The sequence below is a fragment of the Dermacentor variabilis genome, unplaced genomic scaffold (assembly GCF_050947875.1).
Source record: "Dermacentor variabilis isolate Ectoservices unplaced genomic scaffold, ASM5094787v1 scaffold_18, whole genome shotgun sequence".
In the NCBI taxonomy this organism is placed as follows: domain Eukaryota; kingdom Metazoa; phylum Arthropoda; class Arachnida; order Ixodida; family Ixodidae; genus Dermacentor; species Dermacentor variabilis.
In genome coordinates this window covers 1,068,092-1,093,054 of record NW_027460346.1, presented here as the reverse complement: position 1 = coordinate 1,093,054, position 24,963 = coordinate 1,068,092, and the positions used below count along the sequence as shown (strand labels likewise).

The following is a 24,963-nucleotide window of genomic DNA, read 5'->3' as shown; positions in this document are numbered from 1 at the left end:
TATTAGTTTGTTGCAGGGCGTCCGTGTCATTGAAGGATTCAGTCCCAGTTTGAATGGTTTAAATTCTTCAAACAGCTAGTATTTTTTGCACCGCCAGTACAAAGAATCGTTTTATAACGATCTTTATTGATAAATCGATATGTGGCCATTGTTTATTGCGTTTTGAAGAGCACTCGCTTCGTCTTTCCAACAGGACGCGTAGGTTCGGCGCTCCGATTTGCATTTAAGGCGAGCTTTTGATAGCCTTACTTTATCCATTTACGCGCTGTAGATGCGTTGTGACGCCTTTCAGTAGTTTGCGACGACGCAGAGTATAACAGCGCGGAGTCCCGCTGTTTACCTTTAACATGTTGAACGAAGCAAAACCTCGGTAGTGCATCGTAAATTTTTTCTAAACATAATGCAGGCACCACTCGCACCGTTAAAGCATGACTGTTAAGAAGCATTTGCAGCAGCTCATTTGTCACTACGTTGGTGCGAGAATATTGCTCATCTGCCGCTTTACCTTTACTGCTCCGTATTTTTGTGTATCCGGATATTTTAATTTTATGCAAACCACCCCTTCCGTGTGAAAAAGAAAAGAATTTAAGGAAAGGAAGATGCAACACTTGCAAGGAAGGTGCAACAGTTGTGTGAAATAAATAGTGCTTTACCAACATCTGTAGTGACCTGGTGATCGTGCGCCTTGGGCGAATTCATTTTGTGTAAAAATGTGTTCCGGCTACTTAAAAAGTAAGCGTGACGTTATGGCATCAACTGCTATCTCTCATGTTGAATGAATTTTTGACAATACGTCATGGTCATGGTGCCGAGGCAAAACACAACTGAAAGTCACCTTGCAACCAAAACGCTGCCTTTCAACATACGACAGGAACACGTAAACAAAACATTACGCTTCAGTATACCTTATTTTTACAGCTATTCTGAGCTATAAAGCTTAGGTAGTTGTGAAAATGAGAGGCAGCTGTGATGGATATAGAAGAGCATAGTATGCTTGCAATACCTAGAAATATTTTAAGGATGAAATTTCAGTACTTGAAAACAGTGCATAAAAGTAGAGCACTGCATGGAAACTTTTCCCGGGCCTGACCCGAGCCAGTGCCATGCACTGGTCCACCCTTGTCTAGCTCAGCTAGGTTTGTCCTGTTAGCCCTTCAGCCTCAGTGTAGCATGATCCACCTCTCTGTTGTTATGAAGGTGCCAACTGCATATGTATTTGCTAGATACAAATCTTGCTAAGCAGTTTTCCACTTGCATTGCTGCCGACAAGTGGCAAAAAAAAATATTTTTTTTAAAATTTTTGGCAGCAGTGAATAATTTGCCACCTTGCATTACTTTAGCTGTGGTCATAGTAATGCAAGCACAAAAAAAATTAGAAAATTTCTCAGAGCAATGAAATTAATTGACATGGAAGGAAATAAATTATGGATATGCATTCACCAATTATGTTGCACGTTAAGGTGTAGTCCAACCGACTAATGATTTCCATTTAATTTCTTTATTCATTGTTCAAGCAAGTTGAATGAAGTTGTGTAATTCATTGCATAATTACATCAGCATGAATGAATTCTTGATTGAAAGTTTTCTTCACTAAATACTTGAAGGGGGGATGCTGCGAAATTTCTCATTGGTGAAGGGGATTTGAAAAACAGAAAAGAATGTAATGTCTCACCACAATGTCGATGGGATTGGTGGATGAACAGGCGACCAGAGTGTGGTGGCTCCGGTTTGAAGAGGGAAGGCAGGCGGCGGCAGATGGTGATGGCGTTCTTGCCTGGCAGCTGGGCGTAGAACTGGGACAGTTTCAAAGTAAAGCTACGAGAACTGTTTAGCGACCCCTTTGGGTGCAAGGTTGCCGCGAGAAAGGCTCTTGCGCCTCGTGACCAGACATCTACAGAGCCATACGTTTGATACATCCTAGACGTCTTGGCTCTTTGCCACAAAGCCCACCATACTATGTCTGAAGCAGATAAGGTGGCTAAAAGGCATCGCCTACGACGCTTTCAATTTTCTTGTTTTCGGCAACGTCTTTCCTATCGGCGCCATGACAAATTAATACCGTCGCCTTGAACAAGCTAAGAGCCGCCGTATCACACACCACATCACGCAGCTACCCAACACTGCTGCTACGTCGACATGTGAGGGTCGACCACATCAGGCGACCACCTGTGATGACCGAACCCGTATTGTTCGCCGCCAGCTCGAGGCCACCTGTTGGCCAGCCTTCTCTGCAACACCTCCCGACCCGCCAGCAACCACAATTGCCAGGATTCAGGCCGTCGTCAGACAGGAATTTGAGAACATGGGTCTGAACTCCGTGTGTTGCACATCTCAACCCAGCGTTCCCCCGTTCTCTAGCGGCCCTCCTCGTCCCCGGCACTCTTTTTCTGCCACATATCACAACCCGTCCAAATGGCGTACCCCTGATGACAAGCCGATCTGCTTCCACTGCTGTCGCATCGACCACGTCGCTTGTCACTGCCGCAACCAATGGCCACCACCTCCTCGGACATACGCCTGCGCTTATTCCTGCACCTTTGGACCTACTGTTCCCTATGCCACCCGCCTAGAACCCACTGCCGCTGATGCCCCACCTCCGAACCTTCGCTACAGCCACTCGCCCTCATCTCAATGCCATTAGTCTCGTACACCCAAGGCCCGTCGCTTCTCCTCGCCGCCTATTGCCTCCTGGATGCAGCCAAAAAACTAGGCACCACAGCTTCTGGAGGTGAAGCTGTGTTGTCGACCCTGCCCTCAAATTCTCTGCTCATGTTACCTACGAACCAAAACTTTCTTGACGTTGACGGGTATCCTGTGTTACGTTCGACCAGCAGGTGCTGGCGATCTTCGAGGAAGGGACCGACGGAAAGGCGCCACCAGGTCTGCTGTGACAACTCGCTTTGAAAGGACGACCAGACATCAGTCCCCAGCCCATCGGCGCTACCATGGCTGTGGCGGCGACTGGTTTTGTAAGGAGGACAATGCGCCTCGTTTCCAACGGAAGGGTGCCGAGATGGCTAGACACAGTGGACGGAGCAAGTATTGTTAGTGTGTACACCGTCAAGGTCTGCTTGGAGCAGGGGAGCTCCTGGAAGATATTTTGCGGTGCCGTCTCAGGCAGCTTAGAACCCGTCTCACGCATCAATCAATGGACAGATGCGGCGGCCACTGACTGCAGGGTCAACTCTGGAATAAAGAGGCGCCTGCTCGGGTCAAGCACAGTGTCTGCGAAAACCCTCTCACCTTGGTGTGGTCAGTGCAACCTGTGCAGAAGTGAGTGCATAAACCCACCCCCTTAAAGGCGGGTTGGTTACGATGACTTTGGACGCTCCGAATTAGTCGGCGGTGAACTGCCGTTTTCCCTCACCTAGGGATTTCGGGAGGACAGTGTATTTAAGGAGCCGTTGGCGGCTCCTCAGGGTGCATTCCTTTTTCAGTCATGTTAGACTGATGAACTGTCACATTCTCATGCAGATACTGTAAATAAATCCCAGATTCCTCATTCTTGATGAGAACAAGTCTCTCCCTTCAACAACGTCCTCAGCGTGGATAAGTTCGATGACCGCATGGGCCAGCTACCATCTATTTCATGCCCGACTCCAACCATTACACCTGTCCCTGCACTCATCAATGCAGGAGCACATCTTTCTATTATGAGTGCTGCCTTCCGACGACGACTGAAAAAGCACTTCACCCCAGTGTCTGCACACGTTGGTTGCGTTGCGGATGGCGGTACTGTGCCTATCATCAGCATATGTACGGCATGTGTGAGCATCGCCGGCCGCCACACTCCTGTCCTCTTCACCGTGATTGCTCATTGCCCCATGGCCTAATTCTCGGACTCGATTTTCTCTCTGCGCATTCTGCTCTTATTGACTGCTCTGCCAGTACCCTTTGCCTTGAGTTGCCGATTCTCGTAGAACCTTCTAACGCACCCCAGTGTCGCTTACGCCTCACCTGCTTTATTCGCCTGCCACCGAAGTCAATAGCCTATATTAAACTGTTGTGTTGCCCACCTGTTCCTGATGGCGAGTACCTCGTCACTCCTCTGCCCAACATTCCACCACAGTATGACATCACCGTGCCTCACAGCATTCTGACTGTTACTGCTAACCATACTCGCATGCCTATCTTTAACTTTTGATTGGGAAAGCAAATCCTACTGCAAGGTATTTGCCTTGTCAACGTTGATTGTCTCGGCGACTATCACGTAGCAGCTTTATCAACCGATGGTTCTTCTGAGCTTAGCAAGCCCGTTGCACCAGCCTCGGGCACCGATGCCAACATAAAGAAAATGGTTGCGGTGGACCTGTTCTCTGCGCAGGCTGACAACCTTTGCCACGTATTATCCTCCTACCGAGATATTTTTTACTTCAAACGATCACCCTTTAGGCCAGACGCTCGCGGTCCAGCATCGGATTTCTACTGGCGATGCTACGCCTATTCACCGATGACCATATCAAGTTTCTGCATCGGAACGCCGAGTAATTCTAAGTGAAGTGAACAAAATGCTAGATAAAAACATCGTTAAGCTTTCTTCAAGTCCCTGGGCGTCACCTGTGGTTTTGGTTAAGAAGGACGCCACGTGGCGCTTCTGTGTAGACTACCGTCATCTGAACAAAATTACTAAGAAGGAAGTCTACCTGCTCCCAAATATAGACAATGTCCTTCACTGCCTCCATGGTTCCAGCTATTTCTCTTCTATTGATCTTCGTTCTGGATATTGGCAGATTTCTGTTGGCGATATGGACAGAAAAAATACGCTCAATCAGCTTGGTAAGTTTAAAAAAGTAGGGTACGCTGTTCACTCCATAGAGAAATGTTTTGCGTTCCTGGTTCATTGGCCTTGAAACGAAATTGCCCTCGCTGTGCAGCACTATAACATGGTTGAACTTCAAAAGTTCCTCTCATAAGAATGCAAAGAAGCTCCCCAGAAGGACGGGTGCAGTTGTCTAATGTGGCTATCACTAATATTACCCACAGTCAAGATTCTATGGCACATATGTTTCTTTGATTAACAAGGCCAACATAAAAGCAAGATGTGTGTTTTTACACCATAGATCAGCAGCACATAACCTCCACCTTAAATGTGATTGTTCACTTAAATCTGCCTGCATTTGGAAAGTTAGTGCAAACATTAAAATTAAATTAAATTGTGGGGTTTTACGTGCCAAAACCACTTTCTGATTATGAGGCATGCCGTAGTGGAGGACTTTGGAAATTTCGACCACCTGGGGTTCTTTAACGTGCACCTAAATCTAAGTACACGGGTGTTTTCACATTTCGCCCCCATCGAAATGCGGCCGCCGTGGCCGGGATTCGATCCCGCTACCTCGTGCTCAGCAGCTTAACACCATAGCCACTGAGCAACCACGGCGGGTAGTGCAACCTTCTGTGCTGTTGGCACCCAATTTCAAAGTGTTTGCCCAGCCCTGTGCACTGTAACTTGATGGTTTCAAATTGCTGGTTTTTAGGCCCTTGCCCAACTGGTTTGTTGAAATAGATGTTAAAACGAATGACAGCTACAATTTCCTGGACACTTATCAATGAGATTCCGCTGTAATTTCAGCGGTGCTCACAACAACAACAGATTTGGTGAAGTAAGGGACAGGCAGAGTGTTAAAGAGAACAGTGAAATCCATCAAACGGATATGTTGAGCTAACAATGTGGACTGATTGTATAAAGCGAGCAAGCTGCCGAGAATTGCTAAGCTTGATGTGCAGACCTCATTTCTTAGGCAAATAAACTGTGCAATGTCTTGTTTTATTATTGATGACTGCTCTGCCAGTCTGCCTGAGTTGTCATTTTTTTGTATCTATTATAAAGCAGGCACTTTCATGTTTTTGTAATTGTGTGACACAGAGTCATTTGTTTCTTACAGCTGTCATCTTCTCAGAAGCAGGTACTCATGCTTGGAGACCTGGAGAGCACAAGCTGCAGCATGTATGCCGAAATAAACAGCCTATTTCAAATAGAACCAATGTAAGGCAAAGCCCCTTTTTTGCTGTACTGTGCTTGCAAATTGCAAAGCAATGATAAGACACAATGTAGAAAGAAACATTTTCTTTTATTTGGCGGACATTAGAGTGGCATCAAAAAAAAAAAAATATTGAGCAGCCCCAAATCAGTCACTACACTAAGCAGCTCCACTACAATTCACATGACCTAGGAATCCCAGCCATAAAACCGAATGATTATTCGTATAACAGACGATCAAGATCATTCTTCACTTGAATGCCACGGAGCGCTGTTCAGTAACAGCAGCCAGTTTGTGTCCCTGCAAGCAGGAATATTAATTCGTGTTTTGGTTAATGGTGACATAACGAAATTTATAGTTTTCTGGCCCATCAGATGTTTGAATCGGAAATAACTTCGCCAAAGATGTACACCTTGTCAGCGGTACATGCAGGATGATTTGCGTTGGCCAGAGACTTTTGAGTGGGACTTCGGTATCAATGGAGGTATAATGTGTGTGTGCATGCTTCAGTACAAGGGAGATTGGAGGCAGCATCAAGGCAACCTATAGGCACTGCGTGAAAAATCTTGAAAGCTATGCTATTTGCTAATGCCCTTCTGCCCTCTGCACTTGATAGAATACTTTCCAGGTTTAATTTCAATCAGAAAAGAAATTTTGTATTTTCTGATGCTACCTTGACATGCAAACAAGTTTTTGTCATGTAGGAGGAGGGGTTAGGTTAAACTACAACACAATTTATCTACAAGTTTTTCAGCGTCCTATTTCATGTGTGGTACACTTTCTTTAATTTGGCTTGCTGACCTGGCAGTCGCTTAGTCTTGGGCCAGGGATGACTGGATGGGAGAAGACAATGAGGTGTACTGTTCATTGTTTAATAGGCGCTTGTGTACTATAACATGTAAAAATAAAAAAAAACGAGTGATATTTTTATGCTTTAAGCATTTTGCAGAGTGAAGTAAAGTTATAACGATTTTTTTTTTCTCTAAGAGATGAGAGAAGATGGTGTTGCTTGCTCATGATGTTGCTGGGATACCCTAGTACCTAGCTCATAACTCTTTAGTGAAGTGAAGATCACCAGGTAGAAACCACATCAATTTGTAAGAGTTATGAATCTTCAGCATGAAAGTAAAATAGTGCTTTATTTTATTGGATACGTTCCCCTTTTGGAAAGTTCTGTGAACAAAATGAAAATTTGCAAAAGGAACAAATAAGAATTTGGAACAAGCATGCTATCAACACAACTAATGCAAAAGCAGAATTTAGTCACACTACATACCAATAAGGACAGTGTAGGTGTGAGAACGTTGCTGATACTTTACTTTTCCACCTATGACAAAGGAAAAAGTATACTCCAGTAATTCAAATGAGAACACAATTCTTGTTACACCAGGTGTGGCAAGCCCGGGAGACAGCAAGAGCCGCAGGAGTCCTGGACTAAGGGCGCCTCCCACACAAGCAGAAAGACACCTGCTTTTCCTTTCTTTCTTTTAATAAATGTTTTTCCTTTTCCTCCTCTTCCTTATAATATTCTTTAATACAATGGTTTACCTGACTTGGAGGCAGTTTTATCTTGGGAGCTCCTATCTGAATACATGGGAACAGAGAAATAGTTTTTCTCTGAAGCCAGCAGCAGAATTCGATGAGGTTGGTTACATGTAAAAAAAAAAAAAAAAAAGCTGAAATGTAGAGACTGTTTTAGGGGGCAATTTTTTGTGGCAGGAAATTTTGAAAATTGTGAAATTAAAAAGACTTCCGTATGAAGTTTACAACTTGATACAAAAGCTATGAAATTGTAAACTTTGTGCTTATATTTGTAAGCTTACTGACTCTCAGCAATTTTTCCTAAATATTCAAGGTCCTAAATCAAAATTATGCAGCCTAGAATGACTAAAATTTAACTTTTTCTCTCAAATGCAACAAATTTCATTGAAATTATTCCAGTAGTCTCAAAAGCATTTCTGCATTTTACATGTATTTGAATGAAGAGATTAGAGTTGGCACTGAACTAAAGCATCCTCCTCAAGGTAAGCACATCATTTCTGGCCGTAAGGCCAGTTATCAGTCGACACTCTACACTATAAAAGAGAATTGCCTTTTTTTACACTTTTCCAGCAATTCCAACTTAGTAGCATGCTTAACTGAATGCAGCTAGGAAGAAGGAAATTTGACAATTTTTAGTTTATGTGCAGAATTAATGCATTTGTATGTCACTGAATTTTGGCCTTCATGAGCATTCATATCCTTGAATTTTCTTTCAATGTTGAATCGAACATTTTGTACAATACCTGAAGCAGCCATCAGGCCACCAAGCAACGTAAGGGCAAATAAGAGCTTCATGTGGAAGCACTTAAAAGGTCTGCTCAATTCACCTGCACAACTGTGAACCAGTTAACGGAGGTTCACGAGAAGTTCAGAAATTGTGCAGCTTGTTTCTGCGGTGCAGGCACAGCGCAACACTCGAAACAAATGCCAAGGTGCAGATGCGGTGCAGGCGTTATGTTATGCCCGATTAATGTGCACAGAGTGCGTACATTTGAAAGATTGTGAACTACAAGAATTATCAGCTTGTGGGCCTAACTACAAACCACACTTGTAGACACATCAGACGTGTGTAAGCGGGCTTTTAATGGTGCTTGCACCCATGTGCTGGATTGTCTGCTGCACTGCTGCGTCGCACCTGTACGCCTGCACCAAGTCGGCACCGACAGCGGAGTAGGTGCAGCAAAATCATGAACCAGCCCTGCACCTTTTGAAACGAACGGAGTGGTTCAGCGGGTGCCATTGCTGCACCACTGGAACGAATGGCAGGGTGCAACACCTTGTGAACTGGTTCAGGCGGTGCAGGCGAATTGAACGCACCTAAAGTAAAGCACATTCAGGGGTGCTATAACATAAAATGATTTCAAACTGTTTTGATTCCAATCTCCTGACATCAAATTTATGTAACCACCGGCGCAAGCATCGGGCAGTGACTTGCAGCGTGGTCTGAGCAACCCAACCAAACACTCTCCTCGTTTATAGGAGGTCACCTTTGTTCACTTCCAAAACCAATAAAATTGCCTACACTCAGCGGTTTTTCTTATCTAATTAGCTGACAAGAGGCGAGGTGTACGGTCTAGTAGAGAGGGTTTCGATGGGGCCGAGCCAGCACAGTGAAAATAGATAACCGCATGAAGAGGGTGGTGCTGGCTTCTCCGAATGGTCCGCTTCACCTTATTTAGCTTGCGGTGGCTGGTCGAAAATCGCGGCGGCTTGCAACAGAAGGATAAGAATGCCGCTAAAACAAATCCTCAGCAAGGAAGAGTTGGCAGAGCGATGCTGTATACATGCCGCAAGGGCTCGATAACGTTTTACTGCCGTGCAAAAAGGTTTATAATGTGCAAATAAATACATGCTGACCGGCAGGTGTGAGTAGCGAGGGCCTGAGCGATCGGCGGGCAGCCATCTTCTATTCCTTTCAGAACGGGGCAGTCTCTGGCTATTCAGAAAAATTTTCAGTTTTGTTCAGCATATTAATGCATTTTTTTTCCACGTACACGTCACTTTGATGCAGTCAGTTTTTGTGGTTTTGTGAGGTCGCGTGACAGACAGGCGAGGTGGGTGTTACCCAAAAACATTGAACCAATAGCAGAGGGCCAATGGTGAAAAGGCGTTGAATCAGGAATAATTATTTTTCTTTTGTGCAGTTTAATCATTCATACTCAGTGTGTACATGTATAGCAGATGGAGAGCCATCACGGTTTTCGTGACAGACGGGTGAAGTTTGGAGTGGCCTGAAAAAGTTTTGACCAATCGTGGTAGGCTGATTGCAGAATTGGAATAGAAAAGTTTGGAATCATTTTATGTTATAGCATCCCAGGATTCTACAGGGGGCCATAGAATGTAGGCTTCCGTGCAAAGATGGCCAACCTCACAAGGTTCACACGGCTGACGTAATGAAGTCAACCTAAGCTGATCTCAACCTCCCTAAGTGATGCGACATTGGTTGGCTGTTAAAATTTTTTAGCTATGGCAGTGGCAACCTCATGGACAAATTTGAGGTTGACTGAGGTCGAATGCTCGGTGAGGTTATATTTCACAGCAGCTGATGTGCACATTTCCACCTCATGAATAAATATGTGGAAAGTTTTATGATTTTACTGATATGAAGGGGTAAATATTTATGATAATAATACAATCGCCCCAGGCAGGAATCTGGAAGTAGGCCTCACCCCAAGTCACCTGAGGCTTTGTTTTCAATTTGTATAGACAGCTCTCGTCACATATGAACCATAGGTGTACATTTCTTTTGCTTTACTTCAGATGTGTGACACCACCGCAGTTGGATATCTTACATCGGCCTGTATCCTCTGACCTTACTTTTAAAAGACAGTGAGTCACATGCCAAACTTCTTCCTCGTCTGCTCTGAACTAACAAATGACAGTTGTTGCCTCTCATTCAGTGTTGGCCAAAGACACCTAGCCAGAAACTTGGTACTGAATAATGAAACTACGCAAGACAAACATTCTTTTTTCTGGTATGTTGCCTGTAGGCAACAATTGTCAATAAAGGGTTAATGAGAAATAAATTAAAAACTGAAATACAGTAGAACCTCATTGATACGATCTTCACAGGAACTGGAAAATAAAGTGTACCATAGGAAAATCATATCATCCAACATATTATCCAACCAAATCGGATTTTCAAGAAAAAGAAAAAAACTTAACATTTCGAAAAACGTATTAAGCAGAATCGTATCGAGGTTCCACTGTATAAAAAGAAACGACACTGAAATTGGCTGTAGAAAAGTTAGTAAATTATTAACTGCGCTCTGAAGCTTGTCACAATTTTTTCTAGAGTTTAGAAGTCTAGGACCTTGATTTAACGCAAGAAATGAATAGTCAAAAATATCATGCAAGTACCCCTTTAAAGTTCAACATCTTGAGACGTATTTCTGCACATTGAGATGTAATATTTACCAAAGCCATAAGACTCTTAACAAAGCATGTTTCACAGTCTTGCAGGCAAACCGAACATTTACAGTGGTGCACCTTCAAATGGTGCAGTCAATTCTATGGACCTAATGCTTGCATCTTGCACACCTGCTCAAGCCAGAGGCAGGAAATTAGGAAAACCTCCAAAACACTTCAATTATCTCTTTCTGAAAGAGAGAAGTATGTTTTATCCAGCAATTCTTGACATGGCCAGACTAGTCAAAAGGTAAATTGACAACTATGTTCCTCACAAAGGCCTGATTCACACAGGTGTTATCGGCCCCATCACGGTACATGCGTCTGTCAGGACAGAGCATTTCCTTGCCGATTTCTCTGCAGAAACAAGACGCTATCGACATTTGCTGATGCTATAAACATCATCAGTATCCTGTGTTAGAGGAGAAAATGGTGTGAAAACCCTCTATTTTCACAGATACAGGTTCCGTAACATTTGGTGCCGAGACATGACAGGATGGGTCAAATGTGTGAACCAGAATTAACTTACAATGGCACTTGAACATACGATAAGTTAGAGAAACATTGCTGTAAACAGATGGCAACACAGGTGAAAAGTTTTAGATAATGATGCCAAAGGACAGACACCATTGCTTGTAATGCTTCAATAGAAGCACAAGGTGAGATTTTCAAGATCATAAGCTGGAATCTAAACCATGCAAGGCAAGCAAAGCCCACCTGCCAACTGTGTTCACAGGAGCCTACACATATTGTCAACCCACGTGACGTTTCTGTGGCCAACATACCATGGCGGTTGTGCCAGGATGACTGTGGATGCAGATGGCAACGTGGCCAAAGCATTCTCGCCTTGAGCTAGCATTGCAGATGCAGCCAAGGAGCACCTGCTGCATAAATCAGTCTTGCGTCTGGAAGCGTCCGCAACCTCCATGAAAGTGTTACAGAGGAAAAGAGATGCACCAAATATATTTACTGAATATTTACAAAAACTGTAGCAGCTGACAAGATAGTAGTTAGCACGCAAAATCCAAAAGTGTTCCCCTTTTCATCAGCCTTTTAAAATATGCTCTCTAGATCACTAGACTTTATCTAAAGCAGGAACAATAGATCGATCCTCTTCAAAAAAAGACAATACAGCACTGACATGGGTACTCGCATGAACGAGCCCACTTCATGTGTCGACCACTCGAATCTGTTTTAAACACAGGCCTATTTCCAAAGCTCCAACTGCAGTGCACTTGCTTTTATGAGATATGTAAATTAATTTGGGCTAGTTGATGGGTCTTAAACGAATGCACAAATATAGATGGAAGTGACAATGTGGACAGAACCGTCTTCCAACTGTTTCTATTAGAGCATAACCTCCCTATAGCAAAGCAACATATAGGGAACTGACAGTTACAGTGAAAAAGTGCCAGTCCTGATTACACTCCGTTAGGCATTCACATATTTTTCAATGATATCCCATTCATACACTGCGTGCACAAGAGACTATATAAATATGACAAGCCTTTGGTGTAACTTTGAATGATCAGGGGTTCCCTGCAGTGCGATTAGGTGACAAGTTTGGTTCAGTACATATTGATTGGTTTCATTGCATGGTATTTATATAATTGTTACTTTTACAAAATATTTCGCCTACTGCCTAATGCGAAATTTGAGTGCAGCTCTATACAGGTTTCCATTTCGCAATATATTGGCTAGCATGGACAATCTATCTCGTGTGGCACTTCGCAAACAAAGCAAGGTGTGGTGCAACTGCGTTGCTAATTGGAAGACCACGAGAGCAGCACATGGGTGATGCGTGGGCGCAATTCACAGCAGCTGCCGCAGACAGACCTCTGCTCATGCAGTGCTTTGTTTCCTTACAGATGATGCGCACTAGTGTGGTATAATGGCTTCCAAGATTTTCCTTCCTAGGAAACATCTAATGAAGCAATAGCTCCTAAGAAGGCCACTATCCAAGATAATCAAGAAAGGAATAGAGAAAAATGTCACAGAAAATCACATCAAACTAGGTCAGAGCATCAAAAATTGACTAACATTCTAGGCCTTGCCCTTGGAAAAAGTCTTGCAGCAAGGTTAATTGAGCACAAATTATATGCAGGTATTCTATGGAGTGATGTCAAAGCTCAAACACTGAGCTCTGCTCTTCTGCAGGACCTTGGTGATGCACATTTTAAATATTATTCTTCTGGCTACTATAGTTTCCAGGAAAATTGGTCATCCTTAAGAGGACAGGACACCACCATAGTACATTTTCAGGCATATTACTTGCGCTAGCAGGCAAAACAATTAAGGTATACTGACAATGAACATTTGCAGCAGGACACAATAGCAATGACAGTATTTGGCAGGATGTTTAGACAACAGACTAAAAAGAGTGGACTGGAGGTGAAAGCAGTTCTTTTGGTGAAGTATTTAGCTCGGCTTTAAACAGTGCATTGCTTGCATATAGGGTAACATACTTGTCATGTGCAAGTTTGTAACAGTGTACTTATGATGGAAAATTCTGATCAAAACCACACAGTGGCATGGTGAGGCCAGTGGACAACACAGTGGTTTTAAAGCATTGTTTCATGCTGAGTACTAAGTAGCAAGTTCGGTATTCCCACACAGCAGCCAGGTTAATGAGATCAAAAATGAGAATAAAATGTCAAACCAAGTGACAAAGCATGAAGCAAGACCTATAAAGTTTCAAAGTTCTTTGACTCGTGTGTGCACCTTGTTGGCAAATGTGTGAACTTTCGACGCAGAAAAAATGTTGTCATAGGAAACAACTTGTCAAAGATAATCACTTGTTTATCAACAAAGCGAGATTTTATCACACAAGAGTTCAAAAATCGCTGCTTAAAAAATTAGAAACACCAGTAATTTTGACCTTCTCTTACATTGAACACCCTGTGATTAAACTGTCTATGGCATCTCTAGCATGTTGTGCGGACCAACACCTAGGCAAGAGACAATGCCAGCAACTGCTGCAGAATAGGCAAAAGCAGAGAAAACAGTAATGGCACGAAACAGGCTGTAGCATTACAAAAAGAAAATGCACAAGTTTGATGACAAATGATAAAAAAAATACAATTCAGAGCCCTTCCACTATGTGAAGATGGAAGACCAGCTGAAGCTGTACTTGTTGACAAGTATATTGAGTTATATATGGTTAATTGCTATATTGATTAAATAAAGAAACATACACACAACTTCGTTATCTTTGATCTTCTATTTACTTTGTCACCATGGTAACCATTGCTTTGTGGTCACTGTGATATACTGCAATTGGTCGCCGATGCTTTCGTGCCCACTCCCGCTTCTGTTTGCAAAGGTGATCCTCACGGGCAAGCTGTTCTTCATCGGTAACAGAGCAGCTAGCCGACATTACGGATCTGCAGACAAGGCGGGTCTGGCTATAGCAACTGCCCGTTGCCTTCACGCTGTTGCTCACACCGGTGCTCTTAACATGCACATTGTTGTTCTTCAGTACGAACTAGACGTCCTGGCCATAGCAGGACCAAAGTAAAACTGCTGATAACGTCGCTAGAGCGATGTCGACTTCACAAGAAAACGAGGCACAGACATTGGTGGGTACACAATGACGTTTTATTATTCTGCCATGCACTCCGGAGCCACTGAGCACTGCTGGCGCACAGCAGGCTACTGTGGATTCAATTTTGTCGACGCAACTTTTTTCTACACACCCTGTCGATGTATGCACTATTGGTCATGGTCAGAACCTAGCCATATACAGCTTCTCTGTAAAAATAGCAGGGGAAACAGAAGCAGACACGTTCAATGCATCACAAAGGAATGCAGCAGGCAAAAAGATGCGGTTTCTGCAGCACAAGCCATGACCTTGTACAGCTTGTGGCAAAAAAATGCAGCACAAGCAGATAGCTCAATCACTTCGCAGTTGTTCTAGCCTTGTGAACTGGAGCAACTGGCTTTCCTGTCCAGGAAGCATGGGCAACGACACTGCACACATGTTGGTAATATCAAGCTTTGATGCAGACATAGTAACGTGTGGTGAGGAATTAAGTAATCTTTGTTTCCACTTCTGCATGAATTTTGTGGAAGTGCTGGAGGGTCAAGGTTTTATACAGCTATTAATTTATGTATGTGGTCTAATAAACCATTGCAAAGTGAATGTGTGGCATCAGCAACAGATAGCCAGGCACTATCACAAAAAGAAGCAAAATAATGCCAGGTTGTTGAAAGTTGCAGGTTCTGGAGGAGAGATAGAAAAGGACAAGACTGCATCGATCAATTGGACATGACTGAAGGCATGCACGGTATGTTGAGCAAGAAGCGGACAGAAAGAGTACAAGGAAACGCATGAAGGAGAACAGTCTAACAGTGTGTGAAGGCAGGAGCATCACATTAAAAAAAATTGGAAGAAAGTAGCAAATGAACGGGGGATCAGATGCCAAGGAGCAAGCATTTTCTGCTAGAAATGTTATTGCTGTTGTGCCTTAGCCCTGGTGCTGCAAATGGAAGGTGGAAGAAACAAGTACAGTACAAGTTGAGAAAGCGTTGTGGCAAGAGTGAGTGGCATTAGATCGGTGCCTCATCAAAATGATAGAATTTGCAGTGCTCATCTGCACTCAACAAAGTGTGGTAACCTGTGTTGCTGGAAGTGTGTAAACTATCTCGAGATGAAATGTACAATCAGCCAGCTCTTCCAGATTCAGAAAAGACTTAAGACCAGAGGAAAATTTCAAAAATTACAAGACGGCAACCTGATTTGATAAATCATATTTTGGATGTTTCCAGTAGAAGCACTTGCACCAACGGAAACTAAGCTGCATTAAAGGTTGGACTTCAGAAAGTGCATCAACACTACACCAACGATAAATGCAATTCCACTACATGGATGACTTGCCTTGTATGAAAACATTGTTTTCACCTTTTGCTCTCCTGTTCGCCACGTAAGCATTGCGGATTAAGACGAAGTCTCACTGTTTGGTGCAATGCATTTGTCACTGGCTGACCACAAATAATCGCTGTCAATGTAGTCTAATGAGCATTAAAAAGTTCTCTTCAGCTCCTACTTTGTGACTAATGAGCCGGCTGTGCTTACGTAGGTACGGATCCACCTCCAGAGGGTCACCACTGAATTGCATCTTTTTTTTTCTTTACAGGAGCGTGGAGACCTGCATTAATAGTGTTTTTTCACTGACAGCACATATGTTACCGGGCTTTTTATTAATCTTTTAAATCACCCACACTGGTGTACGTTATCCTCTTCATTTAGTATAGAGGGGTAAACATCGACAAAATGATGCAGCTCAAATAGGTTGAACGTGTATGCGTTTTCTATCCGCAGTGACGGACAAGATGGCTCGAGCGTTGCATAATGCCGTTTGCCTAAAGCCAGCTTCGCTGCAGGGCACCAGTGTCGCGCAATGAAGCATGCGCATTGTATTGCGGCAAAGTATACCAAGAGTGGAAAGCGGCCACTGTGATATACGCGCCCACTTGCCGTCACGTCTCCTGCCGCAGTACAAGCACGGAGACGCCGAACAAGTGTACTGGCAGGCATTCAGAGTATTTCGCATGCGGTTGTAGCGATCTGAGCCCTTGTTTCGTCCACATAGAGCGCCCCTTATATGAGCTAGACATTGTAACAGCCGGGATTATTAACTAGCCAATATCAGTGTTACTGTACAGCTTTCACAAAGGTCTACTGCTATGAAGTTGCATGACGACCATTTTTCTTTAGCATACATTTCTTCCGTATTCATCCGCAGGGCGTAGTGTTTTGCCAGTGTGGCTGTACAGCTCTCACAACGATCTACGGCTCGATCGCATGGCGACGCAAGTACACACATACACATACAGAGTACAAAATTTCCATTCCCACGAATCTCCAAGTGTGTTGTATGCTCAGTTACATTAAGAACTAATGCATCGGCACGGCAGTTAATTCATAAACTGTTTCCGTTCCCGCGATTCCCCTGAAGTGCGTGGTATGCTGACCTTGATCAACGACACTAATGAACAATGCATCGGCACGACGTAATACTTTGCCACTAAAGTCATTCGAGAAGACACCTCACTTCCAAACGTATCCCCTGCGACTACAAAATTTAATATGCTGCCGTTGCAACAAAATAGCAACAAACTCACCTCGGACGCGGCTTTCTGGTCTTGCCGCCCACGCATCCTGTCGATTCTGTGCTGCAAGCTCGGCTAGGGACAAACGGAGCTAACAGCTTTCTTCCCCGTAGTACCTAGGCGAAGAGAAATTTTGAGCACCGAAAGTCCCCACATTTCTCTCTCGCAACTACTGCTCCTCGCGCGTGCGCAGAAAGAGCGGTGAAATCCAATTTCGATGTGCTCGTCTGAAGCAGCTTGCCCGGGCTTGCCTGAACTATGGTGGCTAGAGGGGGAGGTGTGAGCATCGGCTGGGCTGCGCCGCGTATGGCGGTGCGGCAATTAAAGGCGTAAGCTGCTGACACGCACGTGGTAGTAGTGAAATGCCATACTAAAACGCTGCTGCCACGCACGGAAGTGACGTCAGAGTTATGATGACGTTGTTTAAACAAGTATGACGTGTTCCGGTTTATAGTTTTGCGCGCGCTGCTGGAGCTGCTTCAGCTTTTCAGCTTAGCTAAGACACAATTTTACGGTTTCTTACTGTATTGTGTGCTAGAATGTTGTTCTAGTTGCGCTGGAAGAATCGGATGGTGTTCGAACTTGCGATCACGAGCGACACTTGGACGCAACGCTGGAGCAGCTCGTTTCCTTATGCCTTGCAGCGCGTTTATGGTTGGTAGTGTGGTCTTATGTAGCTCCTGTTACGTTTTTCAGTGCTCTTGTTTGTTGAATTTGCTGTTGTGAATGGGGCACATGTTGGCTTTCAGTATGGCAGAACTTTTTTCTCTTATGGTAAAAACGTTTAAACGCGTTCTAAACTCTTGTCGCTGCAGCCAGAGTGCAGGAAGCCTCGAGCTCGCTTCTTCCCGGCGCCGCCCCGGCTTCGAGGGCCGCCAGGGACCTTCTCCATCGGCGTTGCCGCCGCTGGGAGACGACTCTCAAAAGTTCAGAGTTGGCAGACCGCAGCTCTGGGCCATCCGGCAAGCCGAAGGTGCCGCTCGAGTTCAAGGACTTCGAGCCGCCACCTGACAAAAACTGCCGGACCATTCTCTATTAAAGTTTCTTCTTCATCCTTCGTAGGATTGCTGTTGCATATATTGCCCGAGTAAGTGCTGTTGCAATTTTTTTACGGCAATGTCGCATTTACCTCTACTGTTTCTTGTCTTGCATCTTCATGCTGTTTCCCTGTTTACCTCGGATTTTGGTGGCTAGCGAATCGCGACTTGCTTGTGCACCTGCTCGTTACAGTTCAAAAGGCACATGTTGAGCAACCTGAATGTAAACTATGAAGACAAATATTGCAAAAGGTGGCCCAGCCACTCATAGCTCTACTTTGGTTCAATTTTGTTGTAAAGTTTGGCTGTCTTGAAGACCGAGAAATTTTCTTAAATTTCTTCCAGCTAGTTTGCTAAGCTGCTATTTAGTATTGCTTCTTATGATGGCGCTGTGCGAGGTACCAGGTTTGCGCAAATGTTCCTCGCAACTTGTTTGTAGACATGACGTAGCTTCATTGCAGGAACCTGCATTTTGTTATACATGTGAAATGCATGCTGATATGACCAGTGTGGGCTTGCAGGTCCATGCATGCCGCTCTCAAGCAAATGCCGTTTCCATTGTATGAATCTTCCTTGACCTTGCTGCACTTCACAGGGCTTGTTTGGTTAATCCTTTTGTCTGTGCAATAGAATGCTCATAGGTCTTGAGCTTTACCCTGATCCTTTTGTCCAACAAAAAAAAAAACTCTTTAGGCATTGCGTTAGGGAACATATCTGGGTGATAACGTGACAATCTTTGCCTCTATAACCTTTCTTTTCTCCCATCTTCAGTGAAGTTGTCAACCACCTGTCCCTTTGTTCGAACAGAGTGCCATGCATTGACAGAAATTCTCATCACAACAAGAAAATCTCTGAAGGAAATTTTTGAAACTGACTAGGACTTCGTCTTGGGCAAGTTGGTGAAATCTGCGACGCATTTTTTTTTTTTGTGCGCAAAAAGATATTTATAGAAGAAGGACGCATGAAAGTGCGAACTACCAACTGACTTAATGATTCAAAGGATGGAAGATAGGGTACAAATTTTGTGCACATACAAGAGGCGAATGTTGTGACAGTGCTAGTTTGTCTAGTAATGCTACAAATCGGCATTAAACAAGTGCATTTCTGGGGAATTAAGGCAATTGAAGTGCTACTGACATGTGCACCATCTCTCTGATAAAATATTCCTTCGCGAGTTCATGTGCTGTTTTGTTGCTACTTCTGCCCAGGATCACAATGTTGGAAAGCACGGCTCACATGAGCAGGCCTTGCAATGTGCGCTGCACCATCCGGTTTATTTAAATTGTTTGAATGCTCCCTCAAATAGTCATTTAGGCATTGGGCCGTTTGGTCTACATAGAACTTGCCACAGCCGAGAGGTATCTCATAGACCAACCCACAGCACAATGCAAAATGGTTGGCATGATTTTTCATACACCCTTGTCTCGTGGTATGAGAGCCACTAGCAAAATTATTTGCTTTCACGTCGATAAATGTTGTACACTGTTGCACACATTTTTGGCGTGACAGAATGGGTCTTTTTTTTTTGCATGAGTGCGAACATTCATAGCGATGGAAACACAAAAATTGTTTCAAGTGAGGCACTAGATCACCCAGAGCAACAATCTAAAGAAAACATGTATTTTATGTTAATCTTGATTTATTAAACAATTTTCTCGCCCTAATGTGGCAAAGAGGACATCTTAACCTCTACACGGACAGGCAGAAGAATGACAATTCCATGAGAAATGTCAACATATGAGCATGGAAAGCGCAGTTGCCAGTGATGTGAGGACTCACGACTTAACAAGTACCTCAATGCGGAATGGAAAGCGTATGCGTCAGCTCCCGCCTTTTAAAAGGTTGATGCTCTTATTGAACACGCCAATGCCATGCTGTGCCCCGACCAGCTTCAAAGCCGCAAACTGCACTGTTTTGCAGTACGCTGCGACTGCAGCCCACTTGTTGCCTGATGTAGATTCCGGATTCCGGAAATGGGCTGAGAAGGTCTAAGCCGACACGATGGAAGGTCTTGGTAGGGATGTCGAGCGGCTGCAGGTAACCGGTGGGGAGCTGGGAAGGCTTCTTACGTCGTTGGCAAAGTTCACAAGTGGGGACACAACATCGTACGGAATGGGCAAGGCCCGTCCAAAAAATACGGCGACGTACACGGTCATAGGTTCGAGATACGGCAAGGTGTGCTGCCGTTGGTGCGTCGTGAAGCTCTTCTAGAACAGTGGAGCGGAGGTGTTTAGGTATTACAAGTAGAAACTCGGAGCCGTCCAGATGAAGGTTACGGAGGACGAAGAGGCGTAGAGCAGCATCGGCTGGAGAATGTTCAAAACGGTCTATGAGTGCTCTGATGTAGCCGTCATGATGTTGCTCGTCGGCGAAATGAAGCAGCTGTGATACAGAGAATACACAAGAAGCACTGGCAATATTGGAGGAGTCAAAGTTGTCAACAGGTAACGCGACAAGCAGTCAGCGTCTTGGTGCAGGCGGCCAGACTTGTACACCATGGAATATGAAAATTCTTGTAGCCTCAAAGCCCATCGACCAAGCTGGCCTGTAGGGTCTTTTAGTGATGAAAGCTAGCAGAGAGCATGATGGTCAGTGACTACGGAAAAAGGGCGACTGTAAAGGTAAGGACAGATATTCGCAACTGCCCAGACGACAGCAAGGCATTCTCATTCCGTAATGGAATAGTTGTGCTCCGATTGTGCTAGGAGGTGGCTCGCATAAGTAATAACGCGATCCTGTCCACGCTGACGCTGGGCTAAGACGGTACCTACGCCATGACCGCTGGCATCTGTACGCAATTCTGTAGGGGCATCAGGGTCGAAGTGGGCGAGAATGGGTGGTGAGGTTAGAAGAGTGACGAGACGAGAGAAGGCGGCGGCTTCTGAAGTACCCCGCACCTCCACCAGAATGTTACGTGTGAAAAGACAGACGAAAGGGGCTATTTACAGGTTATTTACACTGGAGCCAGGCAGCCAGGCCGACCCTCGCTCGCACTAAGAGCTGCGACGTCATCTTCGTTCTCGTGGCGGCCCGTCTTTTGAGCATTGCTCGATGATATTGTAATAATATTACTGCGAATAGAGCTTTTGTAATTGAGAAACTGAAGTAAATGCAGGACACAATTAGACACTCCCTTAGACATTCAAGTACTAGCCAGATGATGAAGGCACTCCTCATTAAAATTCTGTCACTGGAACTCATCTACTAGTAATAAAAATATCGCTGCATTGCATTATAACATGAAAGAAAATGCTTCTTGTCTAGTTCTATTTGATTTTTAGAAAAAAGAACCTATTGAGGTTACCCTTGAAAGCATCGCCCACGCTTTTGTGTTTCAGTAGTTATTATGTAGTGCTGAGCTGGCTTTTCTGGCTCGCGAAACTTGCACAAACTTCAAGTCGCAGAGAATTTTATGTTCATGTGATGTCGTGGTATGTCTGAACAGTCCATGCCACTTGACCAAGAGCAGCTGCAGTGGTGAATCCAATGTTCTGTCTTGGGTCGGTTGCTCCATGGCCGCACGTACGCATTTTTCGTAGAAAACTGTAGCACCATCTGTAGGGCGCTGTTTTACTCACCGATGAAAGCAAAGGGCAGTCGTGGCGTATGCAACGTCGCCACTCCCTGCTCAGGAGCAGGTGATTTGAATTCCTCTCTAGGTATGCGGACCCTTCAGACGCAATTTCCTCGTAAACTAAGTCTTGTTGGCACGAAACAAGCACTGTGAGGTTTATGGAATGCTACTTTAATAGGCCGCATCTATTTATTTATTTCATACATACTGCTAGCCTCCATTTCGAGGCTGTTGCAGGACATGGGAAAATACATTGCATCAAAATATGAATGGCAAACTTATACACTTGTTAATATTGTAGTTTACGAGAAGATGTAGTTGAGCAATACAATAAGAGGGTGTGACCTTCCTGAGTCAGCCCTTAAAGGTTAATGAACAAAAATGCAGAAGCATAAGGCAAACAACAAAAAAAGTACACCAAACCAATTACAAACATATTGCAGTGTCTGTAGGCGATACTTATAAGTTAAGATGCGTACTCAGACCTATTTTTCCAGCATAGGAAGGAAATCGTCAGGTGAACAAATTATATCACTAGGCAATGAATTCTAATCACTGATTGTCTGAGGGAAGAAAAAATACCTGAATGTGTCTGTGTGGAACCTGTATTCAATTAAATGTTTAAGGTGTTTAGTTCTAGTGTTTCGCTGTTCAGAGAAAGATACATATGCACCACTGTGTAATTTGTAGCCCCCATTAAGGAGGTAGAACAGAAACTTGAGGCGTAAGAATTTAGCACGCTTGCAAATAGTACTATAGTCCACTACTACTTAGTAGTCTGCTTTGTATTTTCCTTTAATGTCCCATGAAATGACCATATTAGGGAGCACTCAAACAATTCAAATAAATTTCAAGGTGTGCATCTTGGCATGCTTTGCAAGGCCTGCTAACGTGAACTGCGCTTTTCGTGTGTTATGATCTTGGGCAGTGCATGAGTTCACGGAAGCATACGGTGTTAGGACGATCCTGCATGTGTTAGTAAATGTAAATTATTTTAATTGCATGTAACCTTAGAAGCAGGCTAGTAGCCAATAAACTCTTGTTTGCTAACCCAAGGCATCGAGGCGGTCAAAGTCAGGGTCGTTGACCATTTGCCTGCTCCTAACCCCAATTATTGGCAAATCAGTTCTGTAGAAACCCGCAAGATCAAGGAGGGTACACGAAAAGGAAAATTCTTGAGACCCATATGGGTTTTTAAAAAAAGGCGGTGACTGGTGACACGCGTAGTAGAGGCGAAATGCCATACCAAAACGCTACTGCCATGCACGGAAGTGATGTCACATTTTTGACCACGTGATTGTGACGTTTAAACAAGTATGGCGTGTTCCAGTTAACAATTTTGCTACAGTTTGCGCGCGCTGCTTCCACTTTTGATCTTAGTTAAAAGATAAATTTATGGTTCCTTACTGTATTGTGTAGCAAAATATGCTAGTTAGTTGTGCTGGGACAACCGAAATGTGCCTGAGCTTGCGATCATGAGCGACACTTGGGCCCACGCCTAAAGCAACTCATTTCCTTATACCTTGCAGTGCCTGTTATGGTTCATAACGTGGTTTTGTGCAGCTTACTGTTCAGTTTTTCAGTGCTGTTGCTCTTGTTTGCTGAATTTGTTGTAGATGGAGCTCGTGAGTGTCTTCAGCTTGGCGGCACTTTCTTCTCTTATGACAGAAAGGTTTAAAATATTTCTAAACGTTTGTTGCTGTCGCTTACTTGAGTACGTTGATCGTGAAGACTTTTTCCTTTTTTTTTTCCATCTTTTGTGGGGCTTTGCATAATGTGCGAGTAAGTGAGCTGTCGCAAATTTTTATGGCACTCAATGCAGCGTTTACCTCTACTCTTCGTCTACTGTACGGTTTCCCTAATCACGGATTTCTCGGCTCGATTGTGAATCACGACTTGCTTGAGAACCTGCTAGAAAGCCCAAAGAAGGCTACAACATCTACATTCTGCGCCTGCTCGCAACACTTCAAAATGCACATGTTGAGAAACCCTAATCTAAACTATGAAAACCAGTATATAGGAACGTGTTCTACTCAGGCTCAATCTTGCTCTCAAATTAAGTTTGTCTTGAAGCCAGAATGCGGTGCAGCTTGTTTCCTAAACTGATATGTATACTAGCATTGTTGTTTCTTACGCTGTTATCTGAGGCACCATGCTTGCACGAACATTCTTCGCAACTTGTATGGAAATACGACGTAGATTCATTGTAGGAATCAAGCTTTGTGTCCTGTCCTTCTCTTGGATTTTATTTTCGCGCTATTCTTGAGCTCGAATCAGGAATTTGTCATTGTAGAACCTGCACTACGTAGATGTGAAATGTAAAGACACTATACTGGTAGGTGGGTGTACGCAAATGTGTAAGTTTCTAGGCTCATGCCAATCAAGAAAATGCCAATTTTTCATCCCGTGAGTCTTTCTTCACCTTGTGGAATTTCGCAAGCCTTGTTTCAGTCATCCCTTGGTATCCATTGCAGCAGCTCAGTGTCTATAGTGCCCTGCTGAGCACAAGCTCAGTGGTTTGATTCCCGGCTCTAACAGCCACAGTTTGATGGGGGTGAAACGTAAAAACACTTGCATTTGAGCTTTGGGCGCACTTTAAGGAATCTCCGGTGGTCAAAATAAACTAGAACCTACGATGTAAACCACAGTGAAGTTACATGTCAAAACCTCACAGTTAAAGTAATCTCTTGATCTGTTGTATAACAAAATTCTGATAAGTTTTATCCCTTAGCATGATCCTCTTGTCTAATAAAAACTTTTTAAGGCATTGTGTAAAAATATGTTTTGGATGACTACTGAGTATTTTTTCTCAAATCTTTTTCAGCACCAAACCGAAGAAGTTGTCGATCACTTTGGACTTTTCTCAAACAGGGTGTTGTCCGGTGATTGAATTTCTCTTCACACAAGGACAGATTGTGAAGGAGATTTTGTAAACTATCAGCAGCAGTAGAGAACGAGGCACAAAGAATAAAGGAAATTGATGGACCCAATTTTCTGTTATTTACTATGTTGTGAAGGAAGCAGACAGTGAAGCTGGACAATATGTAGGGGAAATCATAATGTAGAAATAATAAGTAAAGAGGAAGTGAAAGTTGATAGAAAGACAACTTGCTGAAGGTGGGAGCCGAACCCCCATACTGTGCATTAAGCATGCCGTGCATTGCCAATTAAGCTACTGATGTGGTCGTCCTCCCATTTACTTGGCTATCTGTGTATGTGTAAGGGGTAGTCCTGGGAGGGTTGGCCAGCACTGCTTCTCTCGGCCATGTCAGGGGATGTGGAACATCTCTAACTGATGATGTCAAATTGTATG

The 24,963-nt window shown here is 43.9% G+C and overlaps 2 protein-coding genes and 2 long non-coding RNA genes across 27 annotated transcripts; 2 read left to right on the top strand and 2 right to left on the bottom strand.

Annotated features, from left to right (window-relative positions):
• The first annotated feature begins 58 nt into the window (after nucleotides 1-58).
• LOC142568269 (uncharacterized) lies at nucleotides 59-8,502 on the top strand. 4 transcript variants are annotated; one of them, XR_012825400.1, is made up of 3 exons: nucleotides 59-198; nucleotides 5,883-5,983; nucleotides 7,369-8,502. It is a non-coding gene; the product is annotated as an uncharacterized LOC142568269 (long non-coding RNA). The 4 variants fall into 4 exon arrangements; XR_012825397.1 differs by having other exon boundaries at nucleotides 66-228; XR_012825399.1 differs by having other exon boundaries at nucleotides 158-202.
• LOC142568265 (uncharacterized) lies at nucleotides 2,901-17,206 on the bottom strand. Of its 18 annotated transcripts, none has more exons than XM_075678256.1 (5): nucleotides 17,052-17,205; nucleotides 11,714-11,850; nucleotides 7,527-7,595; nucleotides 7,255-7,305; nucleotides 4,607-4,734 (listed from the first exon to the last, which is right to left on the bottom strand). In XM_075678256.1, exons 2-5 carry the CDS (start codon nucleotides 11,766-11,768, stop codon nucleotides 4,691-4,693), a joined length of 219 nt encoding a protein of 72 aa, XP_075534371.1. In that variant the 5' UTR covers nucleotides 11,769-11,850; nucleotides 17,052-17,205; the 3' UTR covers nucleotides 4,607-4,690. The 18 variants fall into 18 exon arrangements, 11 of the variants coding, with proteins under 11 accessions (XP_075534371.1, XP_075534372.1, XP_075534370.1 ...); XM_075678257.1 differs by having other exon boundaries at nucleotides 4,662-4,734; nucleotides 11,714-11,833; nucleotides 17,052-17,173; XM_075678259.1 differs by lacking the exon at nucleotides 4,607-4,734 and adding an exon at nucleotides 5,983-6,278 and having other exon boundaries at nucleotides 17,052-17,204.
• LOC142568271 (uncharacterized) lies at nucleotides 14,508-15,996 on the bottom strand. The gene is made up of 2 exons (XR_012825402.1): nucleotides 15,829-15,996; nucleotides 14,508-14,678 (listed from the first exon to the last, which is right to left on the bottom strand). It is a non-coding gene; the product is annotated as an uncharacterized LOC142568271 (long non-coding RNA).
• A 141-nt stretch (nucleotides 17,207-17,347) lies between the features above and the next one.
• Nucleotides 17,348-24,635, top strand: LOC142568267 (uncharacterized). 4 transcript variants are annotated; one of them, XR_012825395.1, is made up of 4 exons: nucleotides 17,348-17,693; nucleotides 17,855-18,126; nucleotides 18,884-18,971; nucleotides 24,475-24,635. XR_012825395.1 is itself a non-coding variant. In XM_075678261.1 (3 exons), exons 1-2 carry the CDS (start codon nucleotides 17,609-17,611, stop codon nucleotides 18,076-18,078), a joined length of 309 nt encoding a protein of 102 aa, XP_075534376.1. In that variant the 5' UTR covers nucleotides 17,383-17,608; the 3' UTR covers nucleotides 18,079-18,126; nucleotides 24,475-24,635. The 4 variants fall into 4 exon arrangements, 1 of the variants encoding a protein (XP_075534376.1); XR_012825394.1 differs by having other exon boundaries at nucleotides 18,848-18,971; XR_012825396.1 differs by having other exon boundaries at nucleotides 17,381-17,693; nucleotides 18,848-18,967.
• The last annotated feature ends 328 nt before the right edge of the window (nucleotides 24,636-24,963 follow it).

Excerpts from the sequence above, each read along its gene's own strand:
- LOC142568267 (XM_075678261.1), top strand. The coding sequence starts at position 17,609 with ATGGTGTTCGAACTTGCGATCACGAGCGACACTTGGACGCAACGCTGG. Across the intron at positions 17,694-17,854 it reads TGCCTTGCAGCGCGTTTATG|CCAGAGTGCAGGAAGCCTCG; the intron begins GTTGGTAGTGTG and ends TTGTCGCTGCAG.
- LOC142568265 (XM_075678250.1), bottom strand. The coding sequence starts at position 17,087 with ATGCGTGGGCGGCAAGACCAGAAAGCCGCGTCCGAG. Across the intron at positions 11,851-17,051 it reads ACCAGAAAGCCGCGTCCGAG|GTTGCGGACGCTTCCAGACG; the intron begins GTGAGTTTGTTG and ends ACTTTCATGGAG. Across the intron at positions 8,771-11,713 it reads ATCCTGGCACAACCGCCATG|TGGTGCAGCAATGGCACCCG; the intron begins GTATGTTGGCCA and ends CATTCGTTCCAG.